At 46.9% G+C, this 14516-nt stretch overlaps 1 protein-coding gene across 2 annotated transcripts in view; it reads right to left on the bottom strand.

Moving 5' to 3' along the window:
- The window catches only part of B4galnt3 (beta-1,4-N-acetyl-galactosaminyltransferase 3), a 102149-nt gene extending 93652 nt beyond the window's left edge, over window positions 1-8497 (bottom strand). For both annotated transcript variants that reach the window (XM_031383215.1, XM_031383214.1), the window contains exon 1: window positions 8130-8497. In XM_031383215.1, the coding sequence (XP_031239075.1) occupies window positions 8130-8298 (169 nt within the window). In that variant the 5' untranslated portion in view covers window positions 8299-8497. The remainder of the gene's footprint in view (window positions 1-8129) is intronic.
- Between the last annotated feature and the right edge of the window lie 6019 nt (window positions 8498-14516).

Raw genomic sequence — 14516 nt, forward strand, 5'->3', positions numbered from 1 at the left:
TTAAAAAAAAAAAAAAATCTAGGAATTTAGGTATAATGGTACAAAGTCTTAGCTCAAACTCCAGTGTGGCCAAAATAATTAACATAATCATTTTTGTTTATCTAATGAATGCTTCCAACCTTTGAGGAGCCTGAGCCAGAGATGTAGCAGTTGGTAGAGTGCTCGTCTAACACACAGGAAGCCCTGGCTTACCCTCCACACCACATGAAAGAACCGAGTATAGCAGGGCATGTCTGTAATCCCAGGTATCAGATTCACTCAGGAAGTAAAGGCAAAAGCATGAAAGGCTTAAGGTCGCCATTGGCTACCTCAGGCACTGGAGGCTAGCCTGGGACACATCAAACCCTGTCAAGGAAGAGGGAAAGAAAAGCAAAACCTATGGATATCATTAATTAAAGCCCCATCATGCTTTGCTCAGAGTACACAATCTATTCATTCCAACACCCTTTACAGACGCCAGGCAAAGCTTACTCAGCAGTGCCAGTCCAGCAGTTAATCTATAAGTCTATCAATTACACAGATCAAAAGGTCAAAGGAAGACTGTACCATGGCTTAAATAAATGGTTGGCCTGGTTTAGATCTCATCGCCTTGGGATACGAGAAAAAGCCCTAGTGGAAAGTTTCTAAAGGGGAGGGGTTTGAGACTGGTGGAAGTGGGTAGACACTAGACTGTGCAGCAACTCCAAGAACAGCCTCCAGGCCCCCTTCCAAAGCAAACTCCATGGCGGCTGCTCTGCTCTGCTCCATAAAGCTCAGCACTAGAGGGCCAGGCCAGATGCTGTGGCCTGGAAAATTACTGCAGTGCACCTTCCAGCCTCCAATGAGCCAGCACAGAGGCGGTTAGTTCAGAAGACCTTGTGCTGGAAAATAGGAGAATCGTACCCCGAGCAACTCCAAGGACAGAGTATCCAGCAGCTCCAGTGCCACCACACTTAGACTAAGGATCCCTGGGTGGGGAACAGAGGGATGTCTTGCCAAGATACCCACTGGCTCCATCAGAACAGGCAGGACAGAGGCCAGGTGGCGGGCAGACACAAATAAGGGCACAGTTTCCTCCTGCCAACGCCAACACTCACAAACAGCACAATTCTTTTCAACATTTTAGTTCTGTGTGTATGTTATGCGTATCTGCCCCCAAAGGCTCTGATCCCCTGGAGTTACAGACATTACTATGAGTATATAACCCAACCAGGGTTACATACTGAACCATCTCTCCAGCTCCAGACTGCTTAATTCTTATCTTTGACATTCATATCAATGACATTGTTGATTTCTTATCTTTGACATTCATATTCAAAGGCATTGGAGATTCTTATCTCTGACATTCACACTCAAAGGCATTGGAGATTATGTAAATGATGGTACACATCACAAAAATTCCTGGATTTTATTCTTGAGTTGGTCACTGATAAATTACTGTCTGCTAATAGAAATTACCAGGTGCTTTGAAAGCTAGAACTACCCAATGATTACCAGAGGTATTTTTAAAATAATTTATTACTTTCTTATGTGCATTCGTGTTTTGCCTGCATGTATAAAGATGTCAATCCCCTGGAACTGGAGTTACAAGTCAGTGTGAACCTCCATGTGGGTGTTGGGAATTGAACCTGGGTCCTCTGGAAGAGCAGTCAGTGCTCTTCACCACTGAGCCTTCTCTCCAGATCTGGTTACCAAAGATGTTTAAGTGAGTACCTAATATGTGCCCAGAACTGAGTACTAACTGGAAAGGGCTCACAGCAGCCGGGTGACATAACAAATGCCAAAGTACAGAGAAGCAAGCAGGCCATAAGAAAAAGAGGCAGTGTTAGCCGGGCGGTGGTGGAGCACGCCTTTTAATCCCAGCATTTGGGAGGCAGAGGCAGGCGGATTTCTGAGTTCGAGGCCAGCCTGGTCTACAGAGTGAGTTCCAGGATAGCCAGGGTGACACAGAGAAACCCTGTCTCAATAAAAAAAAAAAAAAAAAAAAAAAAAAAAAAGAAAAGAAAAGAAAAAGAAAAAAAAAAAGAAAAAGATGCAGTGTTTCCTTGGGAAAGAACAGTGTGTCAGCCAGCAGGATCGCTGAGCTCTCCTCTGCTGTGAGATTCCTCTCCAAGCCATACTATCCCTCCTTTGCCCACACATTTGTGTCTCCCACCCGCTCCTCGCTTCTTGGGTTACGGCTCTGTCCCAGGTACCTACGCTACAGGAAGTTTGTATCAAGTAGAATGGCTGTGGTGATATAGTCTGCCTGACATCAGTGGGTGTCCTTACCCTTGGTGTACTCAGGCCAGTCACAAGGGCCAGCTAGAAATGTGGGGCAGATCAAAGAGGCAACAAAAGGCAATTAGCTTCCTAGGCGTGAGAGCACTTTGGTGTCTGGTGAGTAAACCCCGTGCTTGGACAGGAACATGACCAGTATTTACTATGGACACTATTTCTCTGCTCTTGGCTCCAACTTGGCCCCAACTGTAAGTCCATTATATAGCAAGGACTCTACAAACCATCTTAGTACAACCTCTGCCTTCTAGCAAAGCCTTATCTGATTCAATATGAATAAATGGATATAACTTGGGTTTTGTTTGTTGGTTGGTTGGTTTTTGTTTTGTTTTCAAGACAGGGTTTCTCTATGTAGCCCTGGCTGTCCTGAAATTTGCTCTGTAGACCAGGCTGGCCTCAAACTCACGGAGATCCACCTGTCCGACTGCCCCTTCCTCCCAAGTGCTGGGATTAAAGGCATGTACCACCACACTCCACTATAAATACAACTGGTTAAAGCCTACCTGAATGGAGAAGCCTTAACAGTCTGCTCCCCGGGCTGCTATTCATCCAGTACACAGCGGTTATTAGAATACTGAAATACTTTGGTGCATGTCTGAATGCAACCGTCACCATGGGTCCTCTGAGCATAACTATTATGATGACCCAGAGCAGCTTTTACCATCCAGCAACTTAAGGATGGTAATTCATATGGGGAGTTCTCAAGACCCTGTGCCAACATTACTCCCATCCTCAAAGTATTATTGAACAGATTTGCGATGGCCCTTGCCTACTCAACACAACAATGCTATCCCACCCTGAAACTTACGCCTGTTTTTCTGATTTCCAAGAACTAGACACTATGTTTTCTCTTCCAGTTGTTATTCAAAGTCTTGCACAAGAGCTGCGATGTAGCTCGGTGGCCCAACAGTCTTTCACAGTGGAGCCTCATCCTTCATTTACCTATACCCTCTGTCTCACCATACTCAGCTACTCTGTATTCCCTAGTACTAATTTTTCCCCAACTCATGGTCTTTGCTGCCTGAACATGGATAGCCTTTTTTTTTTCTACTCTCCATCAGAGCCTCCTTTTCCCCCCATTTCAGTTCATTTTACAGCAGGGTCTCATGTAGCACAGGCTGGTCTTAAAGAGGGTTAGAATATAGCATTGCCCTTGAACTTAGGATCCTCCGCCCTCCTTCTCTACTGAATGAATAGCTATGATGAAAGGCATGTACCACATCTGGCTTTGTATGATTCTGAGGATCAAACCCAGACCTTCCTGCACAGTAGGTAAGTAAGCACACTACCAACTGAGCTACATCCCCAGCCTCAGTTCATCATTTTTTAACTATGTGTATGTTGTCTGCACCAAGGTAAGTGCACCATGTGCATGCCATGCTGGTAGAGGCCAAAAGAGAGTGCTAGATCCTGTGTACTGGAAAGAAAATCATTATGAGCTCTCATGTTGATGCTAGGAACCAAACCTAGGTCCTCTGCAAGAGCAGGAAAGGCCCTTAACCACTGAGCCATCTCTCCAACATCAACTCATCAGAATCTTATTATCACCATCCCCCCAGATGTCTCCACTTGTATGAAATTACTCGAAAGCTGGGTTCCATTTCCAGAAATATCACATTGACATCTACTTTCTACTTTTGAAAAACTTCTAACGTTGGGCAGGAGAAATGGTTCAGTAGTTAAGAGCACTGACTGCTCTTCCAGAGATCCTGAGTTCAATTCCCAGCAACAACATGGTGGCTCAGAACTGTCTGTAATTGGATCTTCTTCTGGTATATCTGAAGACAAGAGAGAGTATACTAAATTTTTTTTTTTTTTTTTTTTGAAACAAGATTTCTCTGGCTGTCCTAGAACTCAATCTGTAGACCAGGCTGCAGGCTGGCCTCAAACTCAGAAATCCACCTGCCTCTGCCTCCCAAGTGCTGGGATTAAAGGCATGTGCCACCACTGCCTGGCTAAATCTTTTTTTAAAAAAGAAAAACTTAATGTTTTGTATTTTGGTTGTTTTCACATAACCACCTTGTTCTACTCCTGGACAGAAAGCTATAGGAAAAAAATTATAAATATATATGCATGCACTGGCTAGTGTTATGTCAATGACGCAGGCTGCAGTCTTCAGAGAGAAGACTCAACTGAGAAAATGCCTCTAGAAGATCAGGCTGGCCAGGCAGTGGTGGCACACGCCTTTAATCCCAGCACTTGGGAGGCAGAGGCAGGCGGATTTCTGAGTTTGAGGCCAGCCTTGTCTACAGAGTGAGGACAACCAGGGCTACACAGAGAAACCCTGTCTTGAAAAATCAAAAAAAAGATTAGGCTGTAGGCAAGCTGGTAGGGCATTTTCTTAATTAGTGATTGACATAGAAGTACAAGCCAAATAAATCCTTCCTCCCCCCAATTTACTTATGGTCATGATGTTTCATCACAATGGTAATTCTAATTAAGACACCATATATCTTGGTCATCATGTCTAAATGACCTTGCACAGCCTTTTAATCCCAACATTCAAGAGACAGAGGTAGGTTAATCTCAGTGAAGCCACGGCCAGCCTGGTCTACAGAGCTAGTTCCAGGGCTACATGGAGAAACCCTGTCTGGAAAAATAATAAATAGATAAATAATAAATAGATTAATAAAATGACTAGCACAGTGCTTTGCTTGAGCTATGTATTAAACAGACAACTGAGTGAATGGCTGTAATTCTTTCAGCCAAGGGACCCTTTTCTATTTGTTAATGATTATAATTGTTTTCCTTTAAAGCGATCCCAATTGTGGTTATATCTTTTTCTGCACATGGAGCCCAAATTGCACACCATCCATATCTTAAACTACTAGGTTATTTTGTGAAGATGGAGCAGGAAGTATACTCCCCTGTCATTACTTTGCCACCCTAGAGTTTGTGACTGCCATTCTCTATACACTTTTGCAGTGCTAAACCAATATACCCTCACATGGGAACAAGCAAATGACAGGTTATGGGCAATGGAAGCCAGCCCCACAGATGACAGGAAGGCGGGTGGTGGACCGAGTTGGCAGAGATTGCTAGAAAGTGGCAGGGTGGCTCATTGGGAAGCAGGGCCAAGCTGGGGTTCTGGTTGCTGTGGTCAAGTCCTGGGTATAGTCCTGGGAGGAGCAGTTTTACTACTCTGGCTGCAGCTGGTATGCAGGGTGTGGACCAGAGAGCACTACAACCCCCATCTTACTTCTCCATTCCTAACTCCATCCTCCCTCCCCTGAGGACTAGCTCTGACACAGCACAAGAAGGAAAACACCTGAGCTTCTTAAGGACAAAAAAGAATAAAGCCAGGTGTCCGCACACAGGCACTGGGGAGGCAAAAGCAGGCAGATCTCTGAGCTCGTGGCCAGCCTGGTCTACAGAGTTCTAGGACAGCTGGAAATAAACAGAAAAGCCTTCTCTTGAAAAAAGAAAAGAAAAAGAGAGAAAGAGAAGAAAAGAAAAAGAATAAAAAAAAAATAGGGAACAAATACGGTCAGACTCTAATAAACCTCATCCCATAAGGAAATCACCAGAGGATCAGGACACATTTCACAGTAGACCTAGGAATCTAAGAAGAGGACACTGTACTCTTCAGTGATCTTTAGGCTCTTGTTAGAAATCACAAGCAAAACTGGGCATGATGGCGCACGCCTTTAATCCCAGCACTAGGAAGGCAAAGCTTCCTTTTGTGGATCTCTGAGTTCGAGGCCAGCCTGGTCTACAGAGTGAGTTCCAGGACAGCCAGGGCTACACAGAGAAACCCTGTCTTGAAAAACCAGACAGACAGACAGACAGACAGACAGACTGACAGACTGACAGACAAGACAGACTGACAGACATCACAAGGAAGACAGGCTATGTGGCATACCCGCACATATGCCCGCACTCAGGAGACTGAGGAAGGAAGATTTTGAAATCAAGTCCAGCCTGCAAGTTGCTGCAGCCTGGGATACAGAGTGAGCGGCTGTCTCAGAAAGAAAGAAAGAGAGAGAGAGAGAGAGAGAGAGAGAGAGAGAGAGAGAGAGAGAGAGAGAGAGAGAGAGAGAGAGAGAGAGAGAGAGAGAGAGAGAGAGAGAGAGAAGGAAGGAAGGAAGGAAGGAAAGAAAGAAAGAAAGAAAGAAAGAAAGAAAGAAAGGAAGAAACCGCAAGGAGCACTAAATCAATTTTGGAATAAGACACTGGGAACACATTTTTGGAGAAGGGTCAGTTTGGAAAAAGAAATAATTTTTTCAAATAAAAACTTAAAAGCCCACAAGTCTGGTATGAAGAAGGCGGCAGGATCCAGAGACTGAGAGCCGGAGTACAACTTATGATGGCCACCTGGACCTGGCCTCAGAAGAGACAGCACACCTGCGGCAGGCGAAGAGGAGCAAAGGCAGCCACTGACTTCAGGATCACAAAGCGACTGTCTTCCTGTCTAATTTTTCTAGACTATCCCTCTAACCATGCTGGCAAAGGGTGTTCCAAGGAGGAGGTGAATCCATGCCTCCCACCTCTACACACTCCAAGAAAGTTCAGCCACCTGCAACAAAACCTGAGGAGGAGGAGGAGGAGGAGGAGGAGGAGAAGGAGGAGGAGGAGGAGGAGGAGGAGGAACCGGTTCAAGGCAAGGAAGCCTTCTTTGTAAGACTACATGCTTGTGGCTGAGTGCACCCATCTTTCCCAGGTAGGGGCTCTCTCACGTTGGAAATGTACAAGTGGCAGAGGCCATACAATCTCCATATCCCAACTGAGAGGGACCCTGGAGATCATGCAGGCCAGATTCCTCTTGCCTCTTATCTCTAGCTACAGCCAGTAGCTTGATCCCTTGTGACAGCCAGCCTCCTAGTTCACAGCCAGAATTATGTCCACAGCCACAGAGAGTAGGGCTAGAAGCGTACATTTCCAAACGGATCCTGCTTAGTTACTGACTAGGACAGTAATTTCTTCTGGGCCACACAAGACAAACCACCACATCCAGCTAAGAGAAAAACTAACTGTTGACCAAAAAAAAAAAATCTACCAGGAGGGTAGTCTCTGAGTTTCTTAAAACAGGAAAGTGAATCCCAGTGAGAAGATGAAGTAGAACTTCCCCTCAAGGCTGGAGAAGGGCACCTGACCCTTCTGGAAACTTCTCCACTCCTTTCTGGCTACTAGATGACTTTTAATGTTATTAGGCCTATCAAAAGTATATTGAAAGTCACTGTGGATAATAATATCCATTGAGGAGGGGAAAGGCCATTTCCTCCCGTTTTCCTAAGCAGAAACTTGAGTGCTTTGATGAAACAAGAATACAAGTAGGAATTTACTCATGGCAGGGTCGCCTTGGGCGGAGTCTGGGGAGTTTAGGTATTGCGGAGAGTGTGAAAACACTGGAGGAGGCAGTCTGGACCAGCAGAGAACCACGCATTCAGGAGGTGGGACTTTTGGAAACAGAGGCGCACACAAGGCGAGAAGGCCAGGATTCTCTCTCGGAGGTGCTATTTGAAAAGGAACCCCCGAAAGCTCGGCTGGAGGGAAAACAGCGAGCCAACCACACCAGCAAACCGAGGGCAAAGTTGGGGAGGCGCCAACCGACCGCTGCGTGCGGCCGAGTGCGCCGCAGCCCCGGAGCCCGCGCTCTCAAACAGCGCGTTTTTCTGTCCGCGAGGCTGTGGGTCCTGCCTGGTGGAAGGCGCCCCAATCCTCCACCAGCGCTCCGGATGTCCCGAGAGCGTCCCGGCTCCACTCCGCCCTGGGTGGGCAGGCCAGGATCAGCGACCCACGGCGGCCCGGACAAGCCCAGGTCCCCGGGAAAGCGCGGAGCGGCGCCGGCACCTGGAATCAGCTCGGAGAGGCGGGTACCCGCCCGGAGCGCCCGCCCACCTCCGCCACCTCCTCGCCCCCCCGGAGCTACTTACGGTGGTTCAGGGGGTTCCCGCCGGCCTGGGCCGACGCCACCAGCTCTAGATACAGGGTCCAGAGTCCCACCGATACCACGGCGAGCAGCAGCAGCAGCCGGAAGCGCCTCCTCAGCAGCTTGATCGGGCGCAGGAGCAGCATCAGCAACGCGGCGCGGGGGCTCCCCATGGCGCTTCGCCCAGCCGGCCGCCCCAGCACCAGCTACCCACCCGTCGCCCCGGCCCGGCCCCGCCGCTCAGCGCGGCGCACAACCAGTCTCCCCTGGTCGCTCTCCAGCCGGCCGCCCGCTCATGCTCGACGCGCTGGGGTGATCCTGGGCTGCGCGGATGCCTCGCAGGTCTTTCTCCGGCCGCGGAGCCGGGCTCCTCCTCCCCAAGTGTCCGCTCCACGCCTCTCCTCGTCGCAGGCCCGCCACCTCCCTCCCTCTCTTCTTTCTCACTCCTGCGCTCTGCCCAGGAGGCTCTCCTAGTTGCCCGCCGGCCCCTGCGCTTGCTGGCTGCAGCTTGGGCGCTTTCTCTCAGCTCCGAGCATTACCTTACACCCTACCTGTCCCGCCCACGCCTTGGCCCCGCCCCCAGGTGCAGGTGGGCCCCGCCCCCTAGAGGTTGAGGGAAGGGGAGAGGTGGGGCCAGAGAGCTGATCTCTGACACAGTCACCCGCTTGGGGTTACGTGGGAGGGTGTGTGGGTTGTGTGATGAGGGATATGGGACTGAAAGAAGATGCGAGTTAAGACAGACATGGACTCTGTGACCCAAGGAAACCCAGTCATGGTCAAGATATTCGAAGGCGCTCCTCCAAACTTGCCATGAGGCTGAGACACATCTTTAAAGTGACCTCGGGTGACTTTGGCCTTAGGGCCTTTCTCTACCTAGAATGACCCTAATCACAATGGACACTTAATTCAATCTCAACTGCCTTCCAAGTCAAATTTGAATACCGTTCTTTCCTGGCGCAATCACACCTGAAAGGCACCATGGGAGCTTTTACAAGGAGTTTCTCCAATTTTAGGTGTTGTTGGTGAAAGATTGTTGGAGAATTAAAAGAAAAAAAAAAGTGGAGGGGCAACTCAGTAGTAGACCAAATGCTTAGCATTCAGGAAGCCCTTGGTTCCATCCCAGAACTAAGGAAATGAAAAGGAAGTCTGCTGGAGTTTTAGAGATGGCTCATCTGTTAAGAGTGCATTGTCTGGGGCTGGAGAGATGGCTCAGCCATTAAGCCTCTTCTAGAGATCCTGAGTTCAATTCCCAGCAACGACATGGTGCCTCACGACCATCTGTAATGGGATCTGATGCCCTCTTCTAGTGTGTCTGAAGACAGCTACAGTGAACTCATAAACAAATAAGTCTCAAAAAAGAAAAGAAAAAGAGTGCATGATGCTCTTCTACAGGACCTGAGTTGGGTTCCCAAAACCCATTAACTCCAACTTCCTCTTCTAGCTTCTGCTACAGACTCCACTCACATGAATATACCCACACAAAGAGGCACATGTGTACACGTGAAAAAGAAAATACTTTAAAAAGATAGAAAAAAAATGAAAAGGAGAGGTACCTCTTCCTTAGGTCGCCTGTACCACAGTTGGCTATGCACTACTTTCTCCTGAGTCCCTTCTTTTCTCCCAACTCTCATGCTTAAGCCTTTATTAAAATATCTTTTTAAAGTGCTGGAGAGATGGCTAAGAGCACTGGCTGTTCTTCCAGAGGACTCGGGTTCAGTTCCCAGCACTACACGGCAGCTCACAGCTGTCTGTAACTCCAATTCTAGAGAATCCAAAACCCCCATACAGACATACCTACAGGCAAAACACCAATGCACTAAAAATAAATAAAGTTTTAAAAATACCTTTAAAACACAGAGAGAAAAGTTGCTCCAGTTTGAAAGGCTCCTTCAGATACTCCACATTCCAATGCTCTGACTTTAGGCAGAGAAAGCAGCGTGATCTGATTTAAATGAGATAGCTAAAAACCCAGAAGGGCAGAAGGGAATTGTCAGAGGTCACTCAGCAGGTGGAGGTTCAGTTTTCTACTCTCAGAAGAATGTGGAGAAAGCTGGGCATGGTGACACACACCTGTGATCCCAGCGGTAAAAGCAAGGAGGCCTGAACTTCAGTCAGCTGCATAATTGATCTTGAGGCCAGCCTAAGACACATAAGAATGCAACGCTTCCCTCCCACAAGAAAGAAAGAAAGAAAGAAAGAAAGAAAGAAAGAAAGAAAGAAAGAAAGAAAGAAAGAAAGGGAGGTAGGAAGGAAGAAAGGGAGGAAGGAAGGAAGGAAGGAAGAGAGGAGGAAAGAAAGAAAGGGAAAGAAAGAGAAAGAGAAAAAACAGAGGAAGAAGAGGAAAAGTGGAAGGACCCAGTGTGTTCCAGGACATAGTAAAATTAAGCACATATGCAAATGTTGTACAAGGACTAAGCCTGTTTGCCTCACTAGTTCTTCAGCAAATGCAGAGGGTAGCTCTCTGACAGAAGTCCCCGGAAGTTTTCTGTGTGCTATTCTAAAGCCACACTTGTGGAAGCTTTGGGTAATTATGTTTATTTGTTTGTTTTCCAAAAGTCCAAGTCGGCCTGAATGGGGAGGGAAGGGGACTGGGGCCCCTATAAAGTTGCTCTTGTTTCTGGGTAGCAGGACTGAGGCCCCCATAAAGTCTCTCTTCTTTCTGGGTAGCAGCATTGTTGTGTGTGAGGCTGAGTCACTCATGCATTTTGTCATGGAAACAGGAGGTAGCCGGTTCTCTACTATGCTTTTCTCCTGAAAGCTGGCAATGGTTTCATTCACCAAAGGCTTGAAGTGCCTGTGTGTGGGAACTGGGAGAGATAGGAAACCAGGAGCATGCCATCTCACTGAGGAGAAAAGATATTTCATAGAAAAAGAAATCAGACACCTGAACGGTCAAATTTCGGGGCCAAGCAGTAAGTTGCCAACAAGTGCAGAAGCAGAATGAAATCCCCTTGCACCGCCCAGCCCTGCACCCACCTGTCTCACTCTTGCATGGCTTTGCTTCCTTGCTAAGGGTTGGGCTCAGGTCTTGTGCTTGTTGAACACAAGCTATACCACTGAGCCACACTCTAGCCCCGTGTTCCGTTCTTATAACTTCTTGCTAAAGATAGAAGTGGAAGCAGAAGAGGCTAGGAAATCCTCATAGTTCCCCTCTCCCGTCTTCTGTCAACTTTCCTCCAGAATATGCCTCCATGATGCCCTGCTTGCCCTTTAAAAAATTTTTTTTTGGCCGTGTTAGAGGTTGAACTCAAGGTCTTACACATCCTGGGCAAATGCTCTACCACTAATTTACACCCTAACCCCTACCTTTCCTCTTTGGTTTCTGGTGTTATGACCAATTTTGGCATTCAAATTTCTTTCCTGATCAACTAAACTCCAGAGTTAAGTATATGGATTGAAATATTCATGTTGGCCCATAATATGCAAGCTAATATATTGAATATATTGTTTTGTTGTTGTTGAGACAGGGTTTCTCTGTGTAGCCCTGGCTGTCCTGAAACTCACTCTGTAGACCAGGTTGGACTTGAACTCATAGAATTCTCTGCCTCCTGAGTGCTGGGATTAAAGACGAGCTACCGTAGCCTGGCTGAATATATTGTTTATCATGTCTTTCCGTTGTTGTGTCAACTTAACTGGATACTCACTAATTCTTCTGATGTCTTTCAGTGACTTTTTAACCTTTTGACACTAAGCCTACCATACCAAGAGCCACAATGCAGAGGCTGCACACAAAAGAAACAATAATTTATATCCTATTACCTGTGATACCAGTTGGAAAGAGCTTTCTCTGGGTTTTAGCTTGGCACGGATTAGCATCAAGGCACGCCATCAAGGCACGCCATGCCATATAAAAGGTCTTCTTTTCTGATAACAGAAGTTTTGAAAGAAAGGTCAAGGCAAGCTTTTTAAAGTCAGCCAAGGCCAGCACAGAGACAAAAGGAATCTAGGAACAGGGACTACAGAAGGGACGAGTGAGCCGGTGGGGAGTAGTGAGCCGGTGGGGAGTAGTGAGCCGGTGGGGAGTGTGCTTAGCCGGGTGTATCTCAGGGGGGTATCTCAGTGGGGAGTGTGCTTAGCATACACAAAGCCTTGGTTCTGATTCCCAGTGCAGGTGAGTGCACACATGTATGTACTTCCCCTCATACCACTCTACTACATAAAGAAGCACTAAGCGCCAGGCTAGAGTTGTAGCTCTGTTGGTAGAATGCTAACCTAGCATTCACAAAGCCCTACCTAGGTTCAAAGCCCAGGTCCATACAAACTCACCTGCAACTCCAGCGCTCCAGGAGTGCAGGCAGGAGAACCACAAATTTAAAGTCATCCTAGGCTATGTAGTGAATTTGAAGCCAGCCTGGGCTATATAAAAGAGCCTGTCTCAAGTCCCCATCACCCAAAATAAATAAAGTAAGTAAGTAAATAAGTGACTTTGCTATTCATTTTGGCAAAGCTTTATTTTTGTCCTCTCAACTCATACAAGTCATTTATACAGAAACAGTGGGTTTCACTGATTCATTTTGCAGATAAAAGAAATGGGCTTGGAGATATTAAATACTAAATGTTATAGGCAACCTATGAATCTTTCTTTTCTTTTCTTTTTAACCCATGAATCTTTTTTCTTAAAGATGTGTACAGCTATAGCTGTACAGATGGTTGTGAGCCTTTCATGTGGTTGTTGGGAATTGAATTTTAGGACTTCAGCTCGCTCTGGTCAACCCTGCTCGCTTAGGTCAACTCCACTTGCTCAGGCCAAAAGATTTATTTATTATTATACATAAGTACACTGTAGCTGTCTTCAGACACAGCAGAAGAGAGTGTCAGATCTCATTACAGATGGTTGTGAGCCACCATGTGGTTGCTGGGATTTGAGCTCACGACCTTCAGAAGAGCAGTCAGTGCTTTTAGCTGCTAAGCCATCTCACCAGCCCTAGCCCATGAGTCTTAAGCAATATTTTTTTCCCCAGTACTAGAGATGAGGATCAAACCAGGACACCAAGCTACATCCTCCCCTCCATATGTATTGTACATGAGACTCTAACTCAGGGGCTCCCAATTTCAGGTCCTGTGCACATTTCTTTGTTGTAGTCCTGGGGACAGAACCCAGGACTTTGTAAATGCTTTGCACTGAGCCGCATCCCAATCCCTGAGATCCAGTGTCTTTTCCCCTCCTTGGTTTATGCTGATTTCCTGGAAGTCCCCCTGGAGAAACAAATTCACCCTGGAAACTCTGAGCTCTCTTGCAGCACATCTGCAACTCATTCAGACACGTTGTGCTTCTCATCCTTCCTCCCCACCCCACCCCCTCATCAGTCCCACCTATCAGTTCTTTAGTGAGGACATCTATATTTCCATCTGTGTTTCCCTGAGTCCTTTATCTATGGATAATTCTACAGAGTTTGCTTCTCTGGGGTTGTACCCAGGAACGGGCAGAAATCCTTACTGAACTGATTGTTCTTGTTGCTGTTTGCAGCAGGGTCTCAATGTGTCACCCAGGCGGGGCTCAAATGATCCTCCTAGCCTCCCCACTAGCTGGCACTATACGTGCACATCACAGCACCAGAACTGAACCCTCCTTCTTGGCCACTTCTCTTCCTTTCCAGTATGGCCAGGCCCTTCCATCTGGATGAAGAAGTAAACAGTAGGAGCTCTGCCGAAGCCCTGTGTCTGTGACCTTACACAGTTTGTCGTATTAGGCAGGAAAAGTGATGACTATTTACCATTTCCATGGAGGAATAAGTGCAAGATTAACAAGTCTAATGGTGCAGGCCATTGATACCAGGTAGGAAGGAGCCTACAACAGAAGAATCTTGAGTTCAACGCCTGTCTGGGCTACAGACCTAGTTCATAGGCAGCCATAGGCAGCCTCAGCAAACTTAGCAATACCCTAATTCTTTTTTGTTGTTTTGTTTTTGTTTTTTTTTTTTTTTGAGACAGGGTTTCTCTGTGTAGCCTTAGCTATCCTGGAACTCACTCTGTAGACCAGGCTGGCCTCGAACTCAGAAATCTGCCTGCCTCTGCCTCCCAAGTGCTGGGACTAAAGGCGTGCGCCACCACTGCCCAGCTCTTTTTTTTTTTTTTAAATGAAGAAAAGAACTGAAGATAGAATATTTGCCTAGCATGTATTAGCCACAGGACCTGAAATTCAATCACCAACACTAAAAATAGAGTTCAAGATTAAGCCATAAAGAGCAAAAGGATGTTTGAGCATGGTGGCAGTTTAATCTTAGCTCTCTGGAGGCAGAGACAGGCAGAACTCTGTGAGTTCAAAGCCAACCTAGTCTACTTAGTGAGTTCCAAGCCAACAAGGACTACATAGTGAGACCCTGTCTTAAAAACAAACAAGGAGGAAGGAGGGGACCGCGGGGAGGGAGGGAGGGAGAGAGGGAGGGGGTGG

Source organism: Mastomys coucha, unplaced genomic scaffold (genome assembly GCF_008632895.1).
Source record: "Mastomys coucha isolate ucsf_1 unplaced genomic scaffold, UCSF_Mcou_1 pScaffold20, whole genome shotgun sequence".
NCBI classification, from domain to species: domain Eukaryota; kingdom Metazoa; phylum Chordata; class Mammalia; order Rodentia; family Muridae; genus Mastomys; species Mastomys coucha.